General features: G+C 39.9%; 1 protein-coding gene across 1 annotated transcript; it reads left to right on the top strand.

Annotated features, from left to right (window-relative positions):
- Positions 1 to 1,028: 1,028 nt before the first annotated feature.
- Positions 1,029 to 25,219, top strand: LOC110174728 (neurexophilin-2-like). The gene is made up of 2 exons (XM_055165890.1): positions 1,029 to 1,085; positions 24,378 to 25,219. The coding sequence occupies exons 1-2, from the start codon at positions 1,029 to 1,031 to the stop codon at positions 25,182 to 25,184; spliced, it is 864 nt and encodes a 287-aa protein (XP_055021865.1). The 3' UTR covers positions 25,185 to 25,219.
- Positions 25,220 to 25,845: the final 626 nt, after the last annotated feature.

Below are 25,845 nucleotides of genomic sequence, written 5' to 3'. Positions count from 1 at the left end.
GGAGTAGCATCAGGAGAGAAAAAGACTAGCGAGAAGTGAGAGAGATAGAAAAATTAGGAGAGAAAGGAGGGAGAGGGGGAGGGGAGAAAAGCTGTGAGAGAGAATATAAGAAGAGAGAGAGGGAGGAGTGAGAGTGATAGAGAGAGAGAAAAGAGGAGAGGAGAGAGAGAGAGTTGAGCGAGACAGAGGGGTAGAGAGGAGAGAAACGAGAGAAAGAGAATATAAGAAGAGAGGGAGATAAAGGGAGGAGGGAGAGAGATAAAGCAAGAGAGAGGAGGAGAGAAAAGGAGGGAGAGAGAGATAGAGAGGAAAAGGCTAGAAAGAAATGAGAGGAGAGAGACAGGAGAGAGAGAGAGGGAGTGAGAGAGAATAAAAGAAGAGAGAAAAAGGGAGAGAAAGGGAGGAGAGAAAAAGGGTAACAAAAAGTGAAAGAGAGAAAAAATAGGAGAGAGGGTGAGTGAAAGAATATAAGAAAAGAGGGAAAGCGAGAGAGAGAGAGAAGCGGAGAGAGGAGAGAAAAGAGGAGAGAGAGAGAGTAAAGAGAGGAAGAGGGGTAGAGCGAGGAGAGAAAAAGTGAGAAGTGAGAGAAAGAGAAAAATACAGAGAGAGAGGAGAGAGAGAATATAAAAAGAGAGACAGGGAGGAGGGAGAGAGATAGAGGGGTAGAGCAAGGAGAGAAATAAGCATAGCAAGAAGTGAGTGAGAGAGAAAATTAGGAGAGAGAGGAAGAACGAGGGAGGGGAGAGAGAATATAAGAAGAGAGAGAGGGGGAAAGAGAGAGGGAGGAGGGATAGAGAGATAGAGGGATAGTGAGAGAGAGAGAGCGAGAGAGGGAGGACAGAAGTGCAGTTGTACAAAAGCAGGTGCTCCACTCTCACTTTCTCTGTCACTTTCCTCTTGAGTGCAGTCTCTTCTCATCCCCTCTCCTGCTCCTGCCTCTGCTCCTGCCATTTCTGCTCCTGCCGCTCCTGCCTGCTCCTGCCCTGCTCCTGCCGTTCCTGCCCTGCTCCTGCCGCTCCTGCCGCACGATGAGAGCCTTGTACCTGAACCTCCTCCTGTGCCTGTGCCTCCTGCTGCCCGCCGCGGTGAGTCCTCCGAGACACTGCGCTTTTGTTTGCCATTAATAATCAGCAGGAACGTAACTTTGAAGTTTAGTCAATCAAAAACAGCTCAATTTTCTTTTATTTTTTTAAAATTTAAAGCTCCACTATGTAACTTTTGCACCGCCTGATCGTCTCCATGGATCTATAACTTACATTTATTCACTTAGAGGTAATATTTTGTATTTTAGTGCTCGAAAAAACCTCGAAAAACTTGATATGAGCGGTCGTCTCTCCACAGATCTGGCTCTGTAACTTTGTGTCTCCGTGGAGTTTAATGCCACGCTCTGGAACATTCAAGACAAACAGACAACGTCAATCCAAAAATGTTGCATAGTTACTAAAAATAATAACATCAACAACGATGATTTTACTGTAATTTTTATAGGTATATTCAAAAAATGTGCTAAAAGTGCATTGCTTGTTGCTATGGATATGCTGGAATGTTCCACAGTGTGACTTTAAACAGCTCTGCCTTACCTTTAGTCATCTACAAGTGGTTTTATAGCTCAAAAATACCTAGAAAACATTCAAGATTCAACTCTGGGTGTGCAAAAAAATTGAAATATCGATGTATTGAATTGTTTAATTTGATGATACAGTATTGATATCGTGGGCTGCTGTATTGATATAGCATCAAGAGGTATATTTTACTAAATTATTTTGTGTAAAAGCTACAATTGTGTTGACATTTTTGTTGTTTTGATGAGTAAAATGGGTGTTTTTCATATTAACTTCGCACAAACTTAGTCGACTTTTAGTATCACAGCCATGATTTAGCCTTTTTTTTCACTGAACCGTATCGAATCAATTTGAAATATATTGCATTGATTTGAAATATATCGTATTGAATTGAAATATATCGTATTGAGTTGTATTGAAAGTGCACTGTATCTAAAAACGTATCATATCGTGGCCTATGTATCTAGGTATGTATCAGGGATGTAACAGTAACCAAAATATCGTGATATCGTATCGTCAAAAGTCTCACAATAATATCGTGGACTGTCACAAAATATCGAATCACAAGTTCCTTTGGTTAAATGCAGGTTTTATAGAAGCAACAGCTTATGAACATTGGGAACTACATTTCCCATGATTCATTTCAGCGTAGACAATATGAAGAAATATGTTTTTTTATTTGAATTCTTGGGATTATGACGGAAATAATTCACATCAAAAAAAGTGTTCAGTTTCTTCAAAACATCGCAATAAATATTCTACAGTGAGATGTATATCGTGATAATATCGTACTGATTGATTTGGATATCGTTACATCCCTAATATGGGATATATTGAATTGTGACAATATATCTTGATATTTAAAGAAAAAACAAAAGTGGCTGTTTGCTGCAGGTGTTCCAGTCAGTGGGAGCAGGTAAAAAGTGCTCTTGGAAAAGGATCATAACTAAAACACAACGGACTCCAGGCACTCCAAAGAATTAAAAATTGCACAAGGAAAAATATAGTTAAAAGGACTTTATTTAAACGGCCAAAGCCAACATGTTTCGACCAACCTCGTCTTCATCAGGGATTAGTTAAAAGAGGTGAAGACCCGGAGTCTTTTTAGTTTTTGTGTTTTTGTGTTTTAGTTATATCATGATATGTATTGTAACGTCAAACTCAAGGCAATCCACACCCCTAGTATCGACATATCACCAAGAGTATTTTTTGGTATATTTTACTAAATTATTTTGTTACAGAGCTACAGTTTTGTTTGTTCAGTGGAAGAAAACTCATTTACATATTCACTGTTTTGATGATTAAAATGGGTGTGTTTCTTACTCAATTTGCACAAGAAGTTGTTTAATTTTTAGACTTTTATTATCACAGCCATGACTTAGCATTTATTTTTATTGAATAGTATCAGATCGATTTGAAATATATCGTATCGAAAGCGGCCTGTATCGAGATATGTATTATATCATGGCATCGTGATAATACCGTACCGTGAGATTTGGATATCGTTACATCCCTAATATGTATCGTATCGGCAGAGTCTTAATGATACTCAGCCCTTATTCTGCCTGTGAGCTGACCTGTAACTTGGTCTGGTTTGGTCTCCGTGAAGATAGAAAGGTTTAATGCCATACTGTGAAACATACTAGACAAAAAAAAAACTGCAGAATTTAATCCTTCCACCAGAAAAGTTACACAATACTCCTTTAGCTGAGGGCAGGTGGACTTCAGTTGTTGTGAATATGAGATTTCTTCACAGATAATGCGTAAGTTGCTCAGTTGGTAGAGCGTTTGTCCACTGACCCACAGGTTGGCAGTGCAATTCCAGCTCCCACAGATAAATATGTGAATATATGATGTTGTCGTGGCCTTGGGCAAGACACTTAACCCACCTCACCTTTCCTGAATGATCTTGAGCTGTATCAGACCAAGTATAAACACACACACTGCAAATTTCTCTGATCTGGCCAAGATTTTAAAACTTATATCAGATTATTTATCTTGTTTTCAGATTTATTACCTACTTACACGTTCTGAACTGGTTGTCTTAAAATTTGTCACATATATTTCTTCCATGACTCAGTTTAAGCAATAAATGTTTAAAAGAAGAAGCTAGAATCCATTAATAACCTTTTTCCCCTGCAACACTTCACTTGTTTTTAAATTCAGTGATACAGATTTGAGTATATTTATCTCAAACTTAGCATCCATAAACTTATTTCCAGCCCATGAACACCTACAAAAGGCTGCTTATTTCTAGTAGAGTAGGAGTTTGCAAAAATATCAAAATATTGATATATCGTATTGTTTAATGTGATGATACAGTCTCTATATCATGGGCTGCTGTATCGATATATCACCAAGAGTATTTTTGGGTATATTGTACTAAATTATTTTGTTACAGAGCTACAGTTTTGCTGCTTTTTCAGAGGAAGGAAACTCGTTTATTTAACATTTTCACTGTTTTGATGATTAAAATGTTTGTGTTTCATATAAACTTTGTGGTTTAACAAAGACTTTTAGTATCACAGCCATGATTTAGACTTAATTTTTATTGAACTGTATCGAATCGATTTGACATATATCGTATCGGATCGAAAGTTCACTGTATCAAGGTTTGTATTGTAATGGCAACTTCTTACTCAGCCCTTGTCTAGAGGTAATTTATTTTAAGATAACTTCTTACGTAAAATGATCTTGCTGCATGGACAGATAATTTCACTACTTTTAAGTCATTTTCTGATAGATTTAAATGTTAATATGTTAAATTTGGGCCAAACTTTTTTGTAGTGCATGGAACCTACCTGGACCACAGAGGGATTACCATATTTTTGGCACTATAGGACGCTCTGGATTATAAAACGCACTGCCATAGAATGGTCTATTTTCGAACTTTTTTCACAAATAAACCGCACCAGACTTTAAATGAAACACAACAGTTGGATGGGTCAGTGGGACTTTGTTTGGTGCGTTCATGGTGACTCTGGGTTTTGTTCAGTTGTGGCGTGTAGGGAGGGTGCTGTCTGGGACCGCTGGATTGTCGGCATGTTCGCAGTGACTCAGTTGTTCAGTTGTGTCTAGAAGTGGCGCATTGCACTCGCTTTTTCGGTTCATTCCTCCGTTCCGTTCCTCGTTGGCATGGAGTGATGAGTGTGGCTGTGGGTGTTTTTCGCCGCGTGGTCGCTGTCTGCTCTGTGCGTGTTTGCGTTTACTGAAGTTGTGTTGGGACACCTGAATAGATTCGTGTATAGGGCGCTCTGGATTGTGGGGCACGCGGTTGTTTTTTTAATGGGGTTGGAGGTTTTTGAGCGTGCCCTATAGCCACAGATATAAGACACATGAAAGTAGAAAAGAAAGTATGATGATTTAATGTTGAAAATCACAGTCTATTGTCTAAATAAATGGTGTGTTTTTTTTTATCATTGTTGTTTCAGAATTGGTATTGAGTAGGGGTGTAACGGTACGCAAAAATCACGGTTCGGTACCTCAGTTTTGAGGTTACGGTTCTGTTCATTTTCGGTACAGTTGGGAACAAAATGCAAAACCATTTGTGTTTTTATTAAACCAACAATTAGTTTTAACATTATACAAACAGGAAAATAAAATAAATGCAAAATGCTGCTTGGTAAAACTAATAAGTTCAATCAAATATTCTCAAGTAAGCAACAAATGTATGAAATACTATAAAAAATAAATTCCTTGCTAAACAGTAAACAAAACTTTTCAAAAAGAAAAGCGCAGCACTAACAGTTCCAGTGTTAAGTTTTACTCAATCTTCATATTTTTGGCCAGAAAAAACAACTTGTCCACATTGTTTGCAGTAAGAAGAGATCTACTGGCGGGGGGGAGATTCTGTGCCCGCAAAAGGCGAAACTGAGGACTGCGGTGTGAAGACCGTAGTTTTGTGAGGATTCACGTGGTTCAGAAGGACGTAGTCAACACACACAAATTGCGCGAATTCACTTGTGCGCAGCCAAGCACCGAACCGAACCCCCGTACTGAAACGATTTGACACGAATACATGAACCGTTACATGTCTAGTACTGAGTATCGAGTGTGTTCTTTAGTATCAAAATCAGGTTTGAATTTTTTTTTGTATTGTGACAACACTTTTAATGCATACGTTGGTACACAAATTGTAAAACATACTATTTGTGAATGATAAACCAACTTTATTAGAAAGACTTTTTGACTTATGTTATTAAAACTGAAATAGAAAATGTAAGAAATTCAGAAGGATGTACTATTTATTTATTTTTTAATCCAATTCTGTTCCCAAAATGACTTGTTTGCCTGTAAGGCTGATGAAAATTGGTGACTGCATTCAGTTGTCTCCATATCTGCACAAGTCCAATTTGAAACAATTTATAACAAAGCTCAAATGTAACTTTCCCTTTGTTATAATTGAGGAAACAAAACATGATTATGTGATTGTTGCCATTATTTATTTTGATACTAAGGAATAGACTTATACTGATTCTGATACCAGGATGATTATAAAACAAAAAAACTCTTTTTATTTAGACAATATAATGTGATTTTCAACATTAAATCATAGTACTTTCTTTTCTATTTCCATTTGTCCTTATATCTGTAAATGTGGCTTTTTTTTTGTATCGATACCTGCTCAAATGTTTCTAGTTTCAGTACTAGATTTGGTCTTGAATAGTATCTGATTTCTGATACTTTTGACGGCCCTAATCCTGTATTATGTGGCCAACTTGATCAAATCTCTAAACATGTTTTATAACTGAGACAGATACAGTATGACAAATACGTGTCTAAAGGCAGCCACACACTACAGGAGAATTTGCCCGATTTTGGCTGTGATTTGTCTTCGTGTTGATGTTGAAGCTGCTGCACTCCTCGTGTGTTTGGTGTCAGTGTGACTCTGAGCTGCTCTGTCAGATCAAAACCACCAAATATCAGCAACGCTACAATAACAGACAAGTTAAACTGCAGCGTCTCATCCACATTATCTGTAAAAATTGTCCCCAGTCCACAAAACTGCACTGTTAATCCAGTTTGAGGTGTTCTTTAAAAGTAAAAAGGTGGGAGTAGTTCCTCACGTGTGTTTGTTTACATCCATACAGCGCACGGATCGAGGTGAAGCTGCAAATTAGTGATAGTGACTCTGCTTCCTGTGGACTTTATCAGACAAAACTGTTCCTGGAAAACCATTTAAAGGTCCTATATTAGACAAAATCAAATCTTGTGAGCTTTTAATCGCGTTATAATGCTGTTACCTCCTCAAAAACAGACCTGGAGTTGTGTTTTGTCTCATTCACATATGTTTGAGTAACACTTTATTACACTTCCGAAGCTCAAAATGCTCTGTTCCACCTTGTGATATCATGTAGCTGTAGTTTTCAAGTGAACATCTATCTTTAACTTTAGCTCAGTAAAGATCTGCAATTCCAGGGCTGAAACGATCCAAATGATTCTGGTGAAGGTGCAGGGATTTTTAAAAATGCACTGTAGCCCTTCCTTTATCACCACATGGCTTCACTGTTGTAGAAGTTTTCAGCTTGTCCAAGAAAGGGTGGAAGTAAAAGGCTGGAGACAAACTGGAGTCTTAAGCAGGAGAAGTTTATTTACCATCAATAATACGAGCCTGGGGGGACATAGTGTGATTCCAAAAGTGAAGGGACTGGGATGTTTGAGTGTTCAAGCCCCTTTACTCTGCGTCCAAAGGAGGAGGTTTATAAAGCAAGTGTGGTGAGACTCTGAAGACCAGCAGGCACCGGTTAGACAGAAATATGCCACAATTTAGATAATGGTGCCAATAATGTGCCAAGGGAAGATGATCGTGTTACTATAGCTCCTGAGAGTCAATGTTCAGACTGCAGGGCTTAATGCTCAATTTAGATTTTTTCGCGAGGTCGTTCACATTTCCAGTTAAATGCGTCTTGTATGTGATCTCCAGTGTGAACTTTAAATGCCCCAAAAGTGTCCCACATGTGCATTGAAGGACACGACAACGTCACACACAGTGAGCGCACTCAGTGTTTACGGAAGTCGCCTAAACATGGATGCAGCTTTAAGAACCTTGTGATTTTAAAATTGCGGTTGTACCAGAGCCAGAACATGTACAGCTTATTTGTTTTAAGGAGGAGATTGAGAAGGAGAAGGATGAGGTTTTTGGCCATGGTGTTTCGTGGGGCAGGGGCAGCAGCTTCTGTAGAAAGGACCGTGTGAGAGCAAAGTCACAGCTAAGAGTGGTGGGATTGATATTTGCTTCACTGCTTCACTCACATGAAGTTCAGACACAGTTTTCATATGACAAGAAGAACATTTGTGCACATTTGTGAGCGTCTACTTGTACCACTCGCTTGTTGATGACGTGTAGGTGGGATGAATGTGACCTGACCATTCAGACTGAAGTCGTATGTCAAAAGATCGGATATGTATCGGTTTTAGGAGCACATATCCAAGTGGTCTGGGTCACATTTGAAAAAAATCGGATCTATGTCATTCAGACTGTCATTAATAGATTAGATACAGGAGCCAGGCTGGCGCAGCCTCGTGGCTCCGCTCAATTTCATTTCTCTCCAGTGACTAGGTCAGGAATCAGAATACACTAGACGGTTTTCAAGAACCCCAGAAGTTGTAGACTTGAAGTTGTAGGCCAATCAGTGAAGAGCTGTGAAGCCATGACATCAAACTCGTCGCATCTGTCTGGGTCCATTTTGTGGTACAGCACAACAGTAAACAAAGCGTCGAGATGGATGTAGACGAGGACAGACATTCTGTGTTGGCAATGATTCCCGAGATCGAGGATTTAAAGCCGGAACAAAGAGAATGTTTGATGAATTTTATCAAGGGGAAAGACGTTATTGCCCTTCTTCCTACGAGATTTGGCGCATTACATGCGTCACAACCAAATAGCTGCGATTGGTTAAATAAAAAAAGTACCCGCCTACCATCAAGCGAACGAATCCTAATGCTGCGAGGTCAGACAGTTTCCACAAAGTGAAACCAGCTACAGATACAGATCGCACAGGGGCAAAAAAAACGGTTTTGGGTCACTTCACTTCTACGTAGTCTGAAAGATGTACGTGGAAGATAAATTACTTAAATTCTGTTACAATTACAAGAATGTTTTCAGTTTTTTTAAAAGAACAACTCATCCTTAATCTGCAAAGTTTGTGTGTTAAACGTGTGAATGAAACAAAACACAACTCCAGGTCTGTTTGTGATGAGGAAACTACATTCAGAAAACTGTGTAAAATGGGCTCTTTAAAATCTTTGTACCTTCTTCACAAACATAACTCTATCCTCACATTGTCCTATAATTACCCATGATGCTCTGCTATTGTGAGCGCCGTGGTGCTTAGCTCACCTCCGCCCGCCTCTGTTGTTTGGCGGGTGGCAGCGTTGGCATCCTGACACCAGCCCTGTCACACACGGGCACCAATTAGAGCAGGTGAGGATTCAGCTCTGCACATTTAGGCTCCCACTATAGACACAGCTGCAGAAGAAGAGAGGGAGAAGAAGAAGAGACGGAGGAGAGAGGGAGAGAGGGGAAAAGGAAGGGAGGAGGAGAAAGAGCAGAGAAGGAGAGGAAGAGAGGGTAGAAGGAGGGGTGGAGAAGAGAAGGAGTGGAGAGCAAGAGAGAAGGAGGAGAGGGGAGGAGAGGAAGAGAGGGAGAAAGGAGGAGAGGAAGATTGGGAGGAGAGGACAGAGGGAGAAAGGAGGGGAGGTGAGAGGCAGAAAGGAGGAGAGGAGAAAAGAGGAGAGGAGGTGGAGAGGGGAGGAGAAGAAGAGAGGGGGAAAGGAGAAAAGGAAGAGAAGGAGAGGAGAGCAAGAAAGAGAGGGAGAGAAGAGGGAGGTGAGGAGAGGAAGAGGGGAAGAGAAAGAGGAGATGAGGTGAGGACGAGAGAAGGAGGAGAGGGGTACAGAGGAGAGGAAGAGAGATGAGGAGAAGAGAAGGAGAGGGAGAAAGGAGGAGAGGAAGATTGGAAGGAGAGGACAGAGGGAGAAAGGAGGAGAGGAGGAGGGGGGGAGAAGAGGTGGGAAAGGAGAAAAGGAAGAGAGGAAGAGGAGGAGAGGGAAGATAGGAGAGGAAGAGAGGGGTAGAGGAGGAAAAGAAGGGAGAGGGGAAGGGAGGAGGAGAAGAGAAGAGCAGAAGAGGAGGAGGACAGAAAAGGAAGACAGGAGGAGGAGATGAGAGCAAGAAGAGAGAGAGAGGAAGAGAGGAGGAGGAGAGCAGGAGAGAGGGAAAGGAGGAGACAGGAAGAGGAAGAGAGGGACAAAGGGGGGAGAGGAAGAGAGGAAATGAGTATGAGAGAAGAGGAAGAGAGAAGGAGAGGAGAGGAGGAGGAGAAGTAAAGAGGGGGAGGGAAAGGAGGAACGGAAGAGAGGAGGAAAAGAAGAGAGGAGGAGGAAAGAAGAGGAAGAGAGGAGGGGAGACGAGAGGAGGAAGAGAGGAGGAGGAGAGAAGAGAGAGAGGAGGTCAGAAGAGATGAGGAAGAGAGAAGGAGAAGAGGAGGAGGAAAGGAAGACAGGGAGAAAGGGGAAGAGGAAAAGAGCAGAAAATGCGTATGAGAGGAGAGGAAGGGAGAGGAAGGGAGAAGGAGAGGAGAGGAAGAGGAGAGGAAAAGAGGGGGAGGAAGATAACGAGACAGGAAGAGGAGGAAAGGAAGAGAAGAAGAAAGGACGAGAGGAGGAGGAGAGAAGAAGAAGAAAGGAGGAGGGAGAGGAGGAGACAGGAAGAGGCAGGGAGGAAAAGAGGAGGAAGAAGAGAGGAGGAAACAGGGAGAGGAAGAGAGGAGGAGGAGAGAAGAGAAAGAGGAGAAAAGGAAGAGAGGGGGAAAGAGGAGTAGAGCAAGGAGACAGGGAGAGGAAGAGAGTATAAAAGGAGGGAAGAAGCGAAGAGAAGGAGGCGAAGAGGAGAGGAGGAGAGAGAAAGCAGTGGCTGAAATAATGACATCCTCGGAGCTGTTTACGGGGAGTGTGTGGAGGATACGTCTGAGCTGTCTCCCGGCGTCACCGCCAAGAGACGGAGAGAAAAAAATAAAACAAATACGCAACAACAACTGTGCCCAACTTTGGCAATTTGTGTCTCTGTGCAGGAGGCGCAGGACGGGTGAGCTGCCTCCAGATGCACACGCACTTAAAGAACGACTTTGTGGAGAAATCTAATCGGTTTACATTTGATTTTTATTTGATTTTTTTTTTTACTTTGGCACAGTCTATCACCCCCTATTCACTTTTTTATTATATATTATATTATTATTATTATATTAGAGGGGTCTATGTGGAGCTTCTTGTCCTCGTCCTCCGCGTTTCAATCGACAAACCTGCTGATTGTACTGAATAATTTTTTGTAAAGTTTACGATAATAAGTGTTTGGATTCTAGGTTTAGTTTTGAAATAGTTCAGAGTTATACTTAGACTTTATTGATCCAGAAGGGAAATTGTTTGGACACAGGAGCTCACTCATCACAATATAATTATTCTGCCTCTTCTAGTGTTTAGGAACGAGGTTTGTTTTTTTTTAAATTTATTTATAATTTGTCAAGTTTGAGGTATTGGACACCCAGTACATCAACAACAAGACAGCCATAACTGAATATAAAACTAACACGCATACAAATAAAATAAAAAAATAATAATAATAACAAAATAAAATAAAAGTAATAAAAATATAAATAATAAATAAAAAAATAATTAAAAAAAAGACTCTTGGTGTTTTGGACCTTTACTGTAGAGTTGATTGTAAAACTGTAACATACAAAGAATAAATGCATATTACAATTAAGTATTCACATTTAAACAAACAAAGAATAAGTAGATCTACATAAAACAATGTATAGCTGCTTAATAATTCAGTATATATGTATAACAATAACAGCATTAAAATCCATTAGCATCTGTAATACAAGCGGTTAGCATCATGCTAACATTAATGGAAATTTACATAGGCATGCTAACGCTATTGGCATCTTATATTTTAGAGGGATTTTCAAACTATAAAACAACTTAAAGTGCCCTACAGAGCTGGTAAACATGTTATAACATTGCAGGTCTTACAGACAGATATTTTTCATGGGGCTAAAAGACAATTTACAGGAATTAAACACTGGCAGAACAGTTGAAAAGTCTAGAACAATATGGTGGCTAAGGTAGCTCAGAGTGGACAAAAGAGATAAACTCAAAACAGAAATATTCTCCACTGGCACTACAATAACATAATAACAAAGAGTAAAATATGAACAGGAATAGTAAAGTCTAAATAAGTAGCAAAAAAGAGCAAGAGACAGGTGTCAAATAAGCCATAATTATATACATATACACAGCGAAAACTGGAATGTTAAAATTGACTCTCACAGAATCAATTTGAAATTTTTTTCAGGGTTTATATGACTCCAAACTGTTCTAGAGTTAATTTAACATTTTTTGGAAATGTTAATTAAGTTACAATGGACTAAAGTTCTTGTTTAACCCCAAAATCAAGAGGCATATTGAGGTTTTGAGAGTAAATGGATAACACTTTGTAGGGTTATCCTGATTTAGCTAAAGAACACACAGAGGTGGTTTATGTTTACACTTTATTTTGGTTAATTTAAGATGTTCAACTGGTTTTCTCTCGTGGGAGTTTGAAGTTAACTCTGGCAAATAACCCCAACTCGATCCCCCATTTAACTTTGAAATAGTTAAAATAAAAACTGAAATATTTCACCCTTAATTTTTAACCTTCCAGTTTTCTGCTGTGTAAATGCACAAGTCAAGATTTAGTTAAACTCTGCAGATTAGTTGTTTTGCTTCTGTCAGTTTGCCCCAGGGCAGCTGTGGCTACAAAAGTCACTTACTATCACCTGGTGTGGCGTGAATGCAGTTAAACTTAGAGTTAGAGTTTATTTATTGATTTATTTAATAGGGACAGTGCATATTAATGAAAATCTACAACACTGCAGAGTAAATATGACAGATTATTTCAAGAACGCTCATTTCCATCTGCCGTCCCTCGCCAGGTCACACCACAAGTGTAATGACGTACAGTAGCACTTTACAGCACTTTGCTGAGCTTCGTAAGAACATAGTTCCTCTTAGGGCTGCGCGGTGAATCCAGTCTTCATCACATCATAATCAAAATATTAAATGATTATTTAAAAAAGCCATTCCATGTATTTCAGAACATGTTTGTAGAAGTTTATACCACAGGGTGAGTAGATTTTATACCTGTTTATAATTGTGTTAGAGTAAACTTTAAAATTTTATGGGTAATTCCAGAGCTGAAGTGAAGGTGTACGGTGTTTAAAATCATAGGGAAGCATGTCCTGTATTACCACATGACATCAAAAGGTGGAACGGAGTGTTTGAGGGAAGAACTCCGCCTAAACATGACACAAAACACAACTCCAGGTCTGTTTGTGATAAGGAAACTACATTATAACAGAGATCATGAATTTAGGTAACAGCAAAATATAGAATGTTAGATCTCGCATTAACTACCGCTGTCTATTGGAACGAATGCGTCAACAAAGCTGCCATCTTGGTACTGGGTAACACTGCTTTAAAATGAATGAAGATCAATCAGGGACGAGGCGATATCCATCCAAGATTAGTCCTGGTTTACTCCTGGTTTAGTCCTGGTTCAGTCCTGGATTCAGTCCTGGTTTTGTCTTGGTTCAGTCCTGGTTTGGTCCTGGTTTAGTCCTAGGTTCAGTCCTGGTTAAGCTCTGGTTCAGTCCTGATTTAGTCCTGGTTTAGTCCTGGTTTAGTCTTGGTTCAGTCCTGTTTTAGTCCTGGTGCAGTCTTGGTTTAGATCCGGGTTCAGTCCTGTTTTAGTCCTGGTTCAGTCCTAGTTCAGTCAATCTGAGTTCAAAACACAACATTTAGTATCATAGGCTTACAAAATAAAATCTTACTTATGAAATGTTTTGTTTTGCTCTTTCGTTTTCTTATTCCGCTCTTTCGCTCATTCATATGTGACGCAAAAGTCCGGCATTTTCTCTCTCGCCAATACTGTGAAAAACTTTACCTTAGACCATGGAACCCCCATACCAAGATGGCGACAATATTGACACACACCAAGAGGTTGAACTCGAGATCTCTTATATCTATGAGTTAACAGTTATGTAATTACATCACATCGGCTGCCCATGTTCAACCAGGAAGTAGAATTGTTCACCAAAATGAAAAAAATAAAAAGAACTGAATAACTAAATAAGATATTTTAGGAAAAAACACAGTCTTAGCTGAATTTTATACTTATTTTCTTTCCTTTTGCATCTGTAGATTGTGTGTCTGGCACCCTCTGCTGCCAAGAGAAGGAAGTGACGCATTTTTAAAAGATAAATTAGCGGCAATTCTACACGTACATCTACATATTCTATTAATGTCTAAATAAAAGTGTAGATTATTTGTAGTGTTTGTTCCCTCTCGTTTGTGTTTACACCTCTGCCGTTTGCATAAAGTTTTATTTATGTCTAAAATCCCATGGTGTCACAAGTCTGCATTGCCGTGGTTACCTCGTGTGCCTCTATAACGGGATTTGTCTGGATTTGAGCGTTTAAAGACACTGCTCCATAAGCTCCTCACTGTCATCGCTACACACACAAAGACAGAGATATACACACACACAAAGATATACACACACAGAGACAGAGATATACACACACACAAAGATATACACACACAGAGACACGCACAGAGACACAGAGACACACACAGAAACACACACACAGACAGAGACACACACATAGACAGAGACAGTCAGAGAGACACACATACACAGACAGAAACACAGACAGACACACACACAGACAGACACACACAGAGACAGAGACACACACACAGAGAGACAGACAGACACACACAGACAGACACACACAGAGACAGAGACACACAGAGAGAGAGAGAGACACACACAGAGAGACAGAGACACACACAGAGACAGAGAGACACACACACAGAGAGACACACACACACACACACAGAGACACACAGAGACAGAAACACACACACAGGGAGACAGAAACACACACACAGACACACAGAGAGACACACACACACAGACAGAGACACACACAGAGAGCGACAGATACACATACAGAGACAGAGAGACACACACAGAAACAGAGAGACACACAGAGACAGACACAGAGGCACACAGACATACAGTGAGACACACAAAGACAGACACAGGCACACACAGACAGAGACACACACACAGACATATACACACATACACACACATAGATATACACACACACACACACACACACAAAGAGAGAGACACACACAGACACACACAGGGTTAAAATTTCAGGGTGAAATATTTCAGAGTTGTTTTTAACACAATAAGAGTTATTTTAACTATTTGAAACTTAAATGGAGGTTTGGCCAGAGTTGATATGGCTGTAGTTAATTCAACTTCCCTTAGTGTTAATTTGGCTCCTCCCACCCACCACTTCAAACTCCCACGAGAGTAGACCAGTTTGAACCAGTTTTGTTCATAATTTCATTTTAAATTAACTAAAATAAAGTGTAAAAATAAAACACCTCTATGAAGATTTAGGCTGTTGTTTAGCTAAATCGGGATAACCCTACAAAGTGTTATCTGTTTACTCTCAAAACATTAATATAACTCTTAATTTTGGGGTTAAACAGGAACTTTGGTCCAGTGTTACTTAATTAACATTTCCAAAAATGTTAAATTAACTCTAGAACAGATTGGACTCACATAAACCCTGAGAAAATGTTAAAATTAATTCTGTGAGAGCCAGTTTTAACACTCCACTTTTTGCTGTGTGACCTTTAACTTGAAAAGTACTGCTTAATGACATCACAAGGTGGAACAGAGCATTTTGAGCTTTGGAAATGTAGACAGACTTATAAACCAGGATTACTCAAACATGTGTGAATGAAACAAACACAACTGCAGGTTTGTTTTTGACAAGGTAACAACATTATTTCATGTCTTAAATCTCACAACAGTCAATTTTGTGTAATATTGGACATTAAATTACCATTACTGGTATTACTGCAATATGAAGGATAACATTTCTATTTAGGCTATCCTCAAGCATTTTCAGTGTTTTAAAAGTGTTTTAAAATATATATGAAAAAAAACGTGCATTCTTTGTCACCTGCTTGTCTCTGTGAAGATAGTTGCGTTTAATGCCATGCTGTGGAACATTTCAGTCAAATTAATGTAAGCAGGTGCCATATGCTCCACCAGAAAAGTTCCATAGTTTGCCTTTAACTTTCTAAAACGCTGTATTGGAGCAGTGTGGTTGAGGTCGGGTTTAAAGCGGAACTGCACCTGGGGCCGTCGTGGGGATTGTCTGTGAATAGGAACCATCATTCTGAGGTGATATCTGTTATAATGTGAAAATGACAAGTCAAAAGTTACCCTGAACTTTATTCAACTCGAGATGAAACGCTGCATATTTAGGCTGAGTTCTTCTCTCAACCTGGTAACACTCTGTTCCACCTTGTGATGTCATGTGGTGATACAAGAAGTGCCCCACTGTGCTTTAGACGACGTTCAGACTGCAGGGCTTAATGCTCAATTTAGATTTTTTGATCATTTTTTGATCTCCACTGTGAACTTTAAATGCCCCAAAAGTATCCTGAGTCTGAACGTAGCCTAATAAATACCATTAAAGACTAAAGTTTGTAATTATGTCACATCGGCTGCCCATGTTCAAGTAGGAAGTAAAATTGCTCGCCAAAATGAAAAAAAAAAGGAATAACTAGGTAAGATTTTAGGTAAAACTTGAGTGTTGGTGGCTGCGATTGTGACAGTGACGGGTGACAGGCAGAAGGAGGTAAGAAGGTAAGGTAGGAAATAAGAAATAGAATACAAATCATCACAGGGTTAGTTATATTTTTCTTTGCAATATTTCCAATGTGTAACCAGTGCGGCTTTTTGGTCACAATAACAATATAATAGTCAATATACTTAATAACTAGACAATTTTAGAATCATATCAAATTGCATATAATTTCTTACAGATGTTTTTTTGACACTTTTTGCTGCTGAACAATTTCACAAAAAGGTAAATGTTGATGTTGTGGTCTAAGTTACAGGTCAGATCTATAGAGAGGCAAGCAATAGTAAGAATCCATCTATTTCCCAGGTATTTTCTTATCAATAAAAACATCTTTGATTGAATAAACGTCAGATTAAAAATGCATATTACGCTATTTCGTCTTTTATAATGTCGTTTCCTAATCAAAAACAGACCTGGAGTTGTGTTTTAGCTTCATTCACACATGTTTAACTCACAAATGTGTATTTGTCAGTGGTCCTGTATCGGACGGTTGTGGTGAAGAGGGAGCTGAATCGAAAGGTGAAGCTCTCAATTTACCGCTCCTCCTACGTTCCTCCCCTCACTTACTCACAAGCGGCCGAAATGAGTTTCCTCTGTAGGGTGGCTGGGCACTCCCTTAGAGATAGAGTGAGGAGCTCAGTCACATGGGGGGAGCTCGGAGTAGAGCCGCTGCTCCTCCATGTCGAAAGGAGCAGATGAAGCTCAGGCATCTGTTCCGGATGCCTCCTGGATGCCCCCCTCGTGAGGCATTCCGGGCATATCCCACCAGAAAGAGGCACCGGGGAAGACCCAGGACACGCTGGAGGGACTATGTCTCTGGGCTGGCCTGGGAACGCCTCGGGGTCCCCCCCCCATAGGAGCTGGAGGAAGTGGCCAGGGTGAAAGAAGTCTGGGAGTGCTTAAACTGCTGCCCCCGCAACCCAGCCCTGGATAAGCAGAAGAAAATGGATGGATGGATCCTGCATATTTTGCTCTTGTCTGAAATGAAAAACACTCTGTTCCACCTTGTGATGTCATGTGGTAACCATAGACCATATATAGGAGTGGCAAACATGAAGTTCTCCAGGAGGCTCTTCCAGCTTCTTCTGACTCTAGCTCCAATTGACTTACATTAGGATCTTGTGGCCCCTTTCTCTGTAACTGCTGCAGTGAGCCTCGTCATTTTGGTCTTAAAATGTTCGTATTAATCTGCTCTACATGATCCTGAATTTATTTATTTTTTTGCTATTTTATCCATCAAAAAAATCCTATTCATAACAACAGCCTGGCTCCAGATTCGCTCCTGTAACCGTGAGCATCGTGAGCATCGTGAGCCTCATTTGAGCGATGCTGTGGGTGACGTCACGCTCGCTTAGTCCACTTCTTTTATACAGTCTACGGTGGAAACACAGGATGTGCTCCACTATGTTTTTCAACTCCATACACCTTCACTAGAATCATTTGGATCATTTCAGCCCAGAACTGCCGATCTCTGCTGAACAAAAAGTAAAAGGAGCTGTTAACTCGAAAACTACCACTTGCTGACATCAAGGTGGAGCATTTTGAGCTTTGGAGATGTAAACAGACTAATAATAAAAGACCTTAAAATAGGACGTTTAATGCCGTAGTGTGGAGCATTCTAGACAGCACACCCTTACTCAGGAACTTACATAGTGTGTACCTAAGTAATTGTATGTATTTCCGCATACCAGACACAAAAACCTGGAGTGACAATTGATTCTGTGTGTGCCTTGGGCTGTGTCTGTACAACTGTCACAAAGCTGCTAAATATAACATTGAATCGCAGCCCGGGCTCTATATGTGTAACTATACGTGGATAATTTGTGGATAGACTTTTGCAATTAGTGAACATTGTACGTTTCCAAACCAAGCACCGTAAACCGTACTCTTGAATCTAATTATTTTTACAAGCTGTTGGATTTTGTGTGAGAGACAGGAGCTTATGTGATGATCTGAAGATGATAGACACTGAGGAAGGCTGAGCTGGGAGGCAGAGGCAGTCGTGAATAATTCCTCCGCAGATATAATGACCTGACAGGTGACAGGGCCGGACACCAGATCTCTTATTCATTTACAGCGAGTAATCCTGCGCTGCGAAACGTAGATCTGGACAGTAAGTGGATTATAGAGAGGGGAAGGGTTATGTTTTGGTACGGATGATGGAAATTCACTAAATACCGTGACTATTTTTATCTTCTAAATGGGACATTTTAATGAATTATATGTACATGTGCTTTGTGTTGGTCTCTGAGGACTAAACGAGGACTGAACCTGGTCTACACAAGGACTAAATGTGGGTTTAAACAAGGTCTAAACCAGATCCAAACAAGGACTAAATGTGGGAGTAAACAAGGTCTAAACCAGGTCTGAAAAGAGGGCTAAACCAGTACCAAACAAGGTCTAAACAAGTACTAAACATGGGTCTAAACAAGGTCTAAACCAGAGCGGAAAACAGGGATAAACCAGGTCCAAACAAGGTCTGAACCAGGGCTGAAAAGAGGGCTAAACCAAGTCTAGACCAGGACTAAACAAGACTAAAGGACTAACTCAGGTCTATACAAGATCTAAACCAGGGCTAAAAACAGGGCTATACCAGGTCTAGACCAGGACTAAACAAGGACTAAACTTGGTCTAAACAAGGTCTAAACCATTGCTGAAAACAGGCATAAACCAGGTCCAAACAAAGTCTAAACAAGGACTAAACTTGGTCTAAACAAGGTCTAAACCATTGCTGAAAACAGGCATAAACCAGGTCCAAACAAGATCTAAACAAGTTATAAACTTGGGTCTAAGCAAGGGCTAAACCAGGGCTGAAAACGGTGCTAAACCAGGTCCAAACAAGGTCTGAACAAGGACTAAACCTGGGTCTAAACAAGGTCTAAAGGTGGATCTAAACAAGGACTAAACAAGGACAAAACCAGGAATAAACCAAGTCTAGACCAGGTATGGGTAAGTCCAAAAAAGATAAATAAATTGAATGCAAAAGTTTGAAAAACTAAAGTGTAAAGGTGTCTGGCGCCCTCTACTGACAAAATTATGGAGTGAAGCCTTTTGAAAAAAAAACAAAAAAAACAATTAGCAGCATAGTTAATGTCCACAGCAACAGTCCTTTTTGTATCTCAACTTTTTTACTTGTTTTCCATAAATACTGATTTATTTTAGAGCTTTCTACTTTGTTATAATGTAGTTCTCTCATCAAAAACATGCTTGGAGAGGTTTTATACTCTTGCAAACTCTCCCGAGGACTATTCGAACCCTCCTTACAGATAGCAGTACTCTACAACTTCACAAACCTGATGCAATGTGCAGTAGTTTCATTAGTAGGATGGCGGTTATGACGCTACACGCCGCTCAAATTAGGTTGGAGTTATAATTTTGCAGCATCAACGGAGTGCCGCCAGACTTTTGGGAGGGACAAGATCAGAAATAAGCATGTGGTGTCAAAATAAACTTCCAATGTCCTTTCAAAATACATTTTCTAAAACCACTACAGTACAGTCACGTAAACACCGTACGTACATCAGGAGCTCGATGAATGACTCATGATAGACTACGGAGGGTTTACGGCTGTGGAGGATAAATATAAAACACTTCACGACATCAGACAGCAACTTTACAAGAACAGCCAAAGTGAAATGGTGAGGAGCTTCATTAATGCAGCACGACAGATACGGCTCGTTATCGCAGCAAAACATCGTCTCTCTTGTTCTCAACTTTTTTTATTGTGATTTAAAACATAATTCCTCCAATCAACTATGAATACATAAGCAATGAAAAAAGTTTAGTGTTTAAACATGAGAATACTCAGAGGCAGCATCACAGGAGCAGCTCTTTTGCGGACTTGTCACAACCAATATTTGGGAAAGACAAAATTGTCCCTACCAATATTTGCCATTTTATTTTAATAGACAAAAATATAAATTCATTCTAATATTTTTCCAAACTTAACACTATTAATTTAACACATTTTGTTTATTAGACGTTCTGAGATGTATTCAGTGATATGACGACAGGGTTACACCTGCCGCTGTTTCATTGGCTGCAACAGAGTGATGCCATTATTGGAGCCAGGAGCATAAACTGGGGAAGCGGCAGGACAGGGCACCTGAAGATGTTGTCTTGAGTGAAGACGCTGCACCAAACTTTGAAAAACTTTTCAAAAGGAACTTCTTCAATTACACTTGTCTTATGAGTCACCGCGGAAAAAGAGCGACTATCAGCACAAGTGCTCCTCCCAAACGGAGCCCTACTTGTGCGCTGTGAGCAGCTCTACTGACAATATTCCATGGAAAAATGTACGAACATGACCACAAATGATCACGAATATCTCATCACCAAAAAGTAAAGGGAAATCTGATACAAAGTTCTACATCGCTGTTATTCGCTAAAGAATCATCTTAGAAGGACAATGGACACAAACTGCTCAGACTCTGTGTGTTTTTGAAAATAATTCATAAAACATATACACAACTTTTTATCCCATTTGACCCTTTCTGATAAAGATGTGCTGTTTAGTCCTGGTTTATACCTTGGTTTAGACCTGGTTTATACCTGTTTTAGACCTGGTTTATTCCTGGTTTATACCTGGTTTAGACCTTGGTTTAGTCCTGGTTTATTCCTGGTTTAGTCCTGGTTTAGACCAGGTTTAGACCCTGGTTTAGTCCATATATGGTGCAAAAGTTTGGCATCTTTGCTCTCTGATTGTTATTTTGGTGAGAGTAACTTAAAAGTAATGCAATAGTCTTACATTTTAAATGCAGTAATACTTTAATGTAACGAATCACTTTGAAATGACAGAAACAAGTCATAAAAAACACATTACAGTTTTGAAGTAACTTGCCGAACAGTGGTCATTGATAATGCATAAATTTTGAATCTAGTTTGTAAGTAGTCGGTTTATTTTCAGTCAGGAAGTTAGTTTGGGCTCACAGAAGACATAAAGCCCTCTGCATGAATGAAGGACTGTCCCACTGTAGCTTCTCTTACAAGGTTATACTTAATCGATTCAAATAATTATAATCTGATGTCTGGTTCAGGGAATGACAATGGAATCAATAAACAGGTCACAGCTCAAGGCAAGGACTGTGAAACGCACGCTCACATTTTAATTTGTCTCTCCGCAAAGTGTCCACCGCAGTAATGGACACTTCTCGACCTTGATTGAAGACATCACTAATCAATACAGTGCGAGGAGACGGCTTTTATGTGAAATGTGGTTCTGATGTTTGGAAGAAGTGTGAGATTTGAGTTCTAAGTTGAGCAGTTCTAGAGAAAAAATCTTTATTACAGAATAGTTACAGCCGTAGAATGTATTCAGGATAGGAATAGGAAGTGAACTTGGGGGCGCTTCCAGCTCTATCGACTCTGGCTCCAGTTGATGTTACATTGAAAAATTGTCACATCTCTGCAGCCTCGTGATTTTGTTCTTAAAATGTTTGTAAAACCTGTGCTTCTCATGCCATCAAAGTTTTACCTAAGCCTAACCTGAAACATTTCAAGATACCTGGAAATGTTCGCCTGGGATTCAGAAAACACACTTCTTCAGGACTTTACAAAGAACCTACCAGAGTTCAGATGGGCATGATTGACAAGTGAATTACCTGCCACCGTCTGTATTAAAACAAATACGGCTGCTTACAAGGAAAAAAGAAGGAAAAAAAATATCACAGAATGCTGAAAAACATGGTGTATTTCTGTGGAATCAATGAGCGAAGGACTAAACTCTGTCCGTCCGCACCCACAAAGACGTTCGGTTTCTTAAGCTCTATCAAACATGGAGAATCGGAAAGGAATCGTCTAAAATATGCACGAGATTAGACCATCTCCGCAAGTTTAGACTGCTTAATATGTTTTTATTAATGCCAAATAAAATATCCAGCACAAATTCTGTATGATAGGCAAACACTGATCATTTGTATATTTTACTTTACGCTCATATTAAGTTTGCAGTACTGCAGTTTATCATCCCAACCCCCCACTCGCGCAATGAGATTTAAAAACGTGTCCCGTGCTGCACTGTTTTGCGTTGGGTCCCGCGGGTCCCATGGGAGGCCAACGGGTGTGCAGGGCTCTAATGCCACGCAATGTAGAAATAGTACTCAACCAGTCCAATGAGGTTCATTTAGTCTATCGATAATTTTTGTTATTAGGTTATTTTTTCAGAACAAGAGTTTGTTTTCATACCTGACAGTTTCGACTGCTCCCTACCGGTCTTCCTCAGAGTCACGTGATGTTGCTGTCACGTGTCCGGTCAGCTAATTTAAACAGATTTTAGTGTGATTTTACTTGCACACACTTGGGATACTGTCCTGAGGAAGTCGGACTGCAGATGCTGCTGTCATCATGAAGACAGCACCAAAATCTGTTTAAATCAGCTGTGCGGACACGTGACAGCAACATCACATGACTCTGAGGAAGACCGCTAGTCTTGAGCAGTCAGAACCCTCAGGTATGAAAACAAACACTTGGTCTGAAAAAAGAACCTTGTAAGATAGTACTCAACCAGATTTGGCATTAATACGGTATGGTACAGTATGGTCCAGCTCGGGTCCTGACTCTAACCAGGAAGTACGAACACATGCGTCCTGTGCTCATGTCTCTGCACTGCCACTGTTGCTCAGAGAATAAACTTTAAAGCGGCTCTGCTTGTGTACAAATCTCTTCAAATACCAAAGTCCATTTGTGACATGTTAGTGCCATATACATTGCAAAAAACAAAATCTAGTCAAGTTAAGATGACTTGAATTAAGAAAATTTTATCACGATTTGTGTAAATATCACTTGACAAGTAAACTGATCTGCCAGTGTAACAAGACTTTTTGTACTTAAAATATGAAATACATCTTGCTACGTGAGTCCGACTCTGGCCGGACCAGCCATGCGCGCTGAGCTGAGCTTGTTTCTTTAGTTCAGTGTTGGAGTCACTGATTTACCCAGATACTATTGGAAGAAAAAATGTGATTGGTCCATTTCCAGTCCATTATATTAACCCTTTGTTTCCCAAGAAATATCAGTCCAAGTTTATAACAATGATCTAGAAATTATTACTAGTGTAGTGTTCATTACTCACAGCATAAAAAATATTCAGTAAATATATTAGTTGTACAAAAGTACATTCAATATTTTTTCTTGAGCCTTCAATGAAGACCTTGAAGGCTCTGATGGTTCCCCTGTGAAAGAAATGCTGTTTGCACAACAAATGTTCATTTGTTTCAAATTTCATTTACATTTCCAATAAAAGTGCGCTATACTCTACTTTTTAATTCATTAATTGATTTTGCGTATAACATGCGATTAATCGCGATCACTCAAACTCATGTGATTAATCGCGATTAACTTTTTTTTTTTTTTTTTGCCCAGCCCTAATTATTTTACTTTATTACGACTCTAATAAAGTAAAATGTTAATTTAGGTAATTTTAACTTACCTAGGTATTGTTTTTTTTTTTTCCAGTGTGAACCATCTCACACTCTAAGGAACTCTGGGCCCTGCCTCCTGCTGTTGCCCAGACTCAGGACTAAACACGGGGATTGTTTCAGTTTCATGCAGCTAAAACCTTTTAGATTTCCTGAAGATGTGAGACAGGCCTCTACGTTGACTGTTTAAATCCAGACTCAAAACGGTTCTGTGGTTCCGTTTACCTGCGTATGATTGAAAGGTTTTTGTTCTGCATTCTCTCTCATTTATTGTCTCTCTCTTTTTAAATTTAATTTATGTTTGTTTATATTGTCGTTTTAATGTCTTTCTTATTCTGTAAAGCACTTTGAATTACTTTGTGTACGAAAACTTGCCTTGCTTTCCAAATGGTATTTGTATTAAAAAGAAGAAAAAGACTTCATGGGAAAAAAATGTTAAACTAATTTTAGTTTTTGAATCATGACAGCTAGAGATACACTAGTGGTGGCAATGAAGAAGAGATGAGGCTTTCTTCATACTTCATTAAGGTTAATTATTGTACAGTTATTTTGATGTGTAGCCCAATTATTTGTATTAATTTCTTGTAACATTTGTCTTATTCTTATTCTTCTCACAGGTCCCTGAAGTCTCCAAACCTGTGATGGTCCAGAGTCCACCGTGGAGGGACGACAGCAGCTCCTCTGTCAAAGCCAAGCACATCTCCAAAGACTTCCAGATCATCTCCACCAAGCAGAAGACCCCTGCTTACCCCTACGGCTGGCCCCAGAACTTCTCCCAGGCTCAGGACCAGTACCTTTACCGCCACCCTCCACCACCTCCTCCTTTCCTGCCGAAGTCCAAACCTCCAGCAAAGACCTCGCAGAAGGCCAAGAAGATTCTAGGATGGGGCGATTTTTACTTCAACGTCAAAACTCTCAAATTCAGTCTTTTGGTGACGGGAAAAATCGTGGATCACATCAACGGGACTTTTAGCGTGTACTTCAGACACAACTCCTCGCGACTGGGCAACATTTCCGTAAGCATAGTCCCGCCATCTAAAGCTGTAGGTTGGGAGGTTCTAAATGAATCTCAAACCAAGAATTCGGTTTTGATTCCTGATGTACTTTCAACAGTTGCAAGCGCTCCTCAATCCACGAGCATGCCTCCGATGGAACAGAAAGACGTGATGATGGTTACGGAGTTGAATTGTCGAATCGAGTATCAAAGAACGAACAGGTCCAAGAAAACGAAACCGTGTCTCTACGATCCTGGGCAGACTTGTTACTCAGAAAATACGCAATCGCAAGCGGCGTGGATCTGTGCGAAACCGTTTAAGGTCATTTGTATCTTCATCGCTTTCACTGGAACGGACTACAGACTGGTCCAGAAGGTGTGTCCGGACCATAACCACCAGACTGAGCCAAGTCAGCAGATCTTTGGGTGAAGATGGTGAAGAAAGGAACTTTAAGAGTTTCAGAACTTGGTCAATTTTGAATAATTTGATGTTAAAACTAGAATATGAAATCCACAACTGCAAAAGTATCTTTGTTGTGGATAAAGAAAATGAAAACACTGTAAAAAGAGTTTTTACAGTGGGATGTAGGGGTGGAAGAGATATTCGCAAAATGGATATTCTCTCAATTTTGTTTTGGAGATATTTATTTAAAATTATATCATCTAGAATTTAAAAAATTTACACTTTGCAGTGGCAGTCAGTCACGCTGGGGGTGTTCTACATGTCTATGTGTAGAATGTTCAGCAGCTACCATGGTGACACACACCCTACACACATTAACAAATAATAATAAAAATAATAATAATAAAAAAGAAAAAATAGAAAATGGATTTAAAGAACACATTTTCAGGACCCTGTGATCAATACAAGCGTTATTTTATGTGTAAGAGATGGTATTGTAGCACTTGAGAGCGGCCTTGAGACCACTTTTTTCTGGTCTTGGTCTCGTCTCAGACTCAAGCGCATTTGGACTCGGTCTTGTCTCGGTTTTGATGGCGCTTGGTCTCAGTCCTGTCTTGGTCTTGATGGTGCTTGGTCTCGGTCTTTTCTCTGCCTTGATGGTGCTTAGACACGGTCTTGTCTCGGTCTT

Source organism: Boleophthalmus pectinirostris, unplaced genomic scaffold (genome assembly GCF_026225935.1).
Source record: "Boleophthalmus pectinirostris isolate CB_2022bp ecotype Guang Dong unplaced genomic scaffold, ASM2622593v1 HiC_scaffold_8, whole genome shotgun sequence".
Taxonomy (NCBI): Eukaryota; Metazoa; Chordata; class Actinopteri; order Gobiiformes; family Gobiidae; genus Boleophthalmus; species Boleophthalmus pectinirostris.
The sequence above is the reverse complement of the archived record's forward strand: the minus strand, read 5'-3'. Positions and strand labels throughout refer to the sequence as shown.

What these genes read in the sequence shown, in the direction of transcription:
- LOC110174728 (XM_055165890.1), top strand. Translation starts at nt 1,029, where the DNA reads ATGAGAGCCTTGTACCTGAACCTCCTCCTGTGCCTGTGCCTCCTGCTG. An exon ending in GCCTCCTGCTGCCCGCCGCG is followed by an intron (nt 1,086 to 24,377) that starts GTGAGTCCTCCG and finishes TTCTTCTCACAG; the next exon opens with GTCCCTGAAGTCTCCAAACC.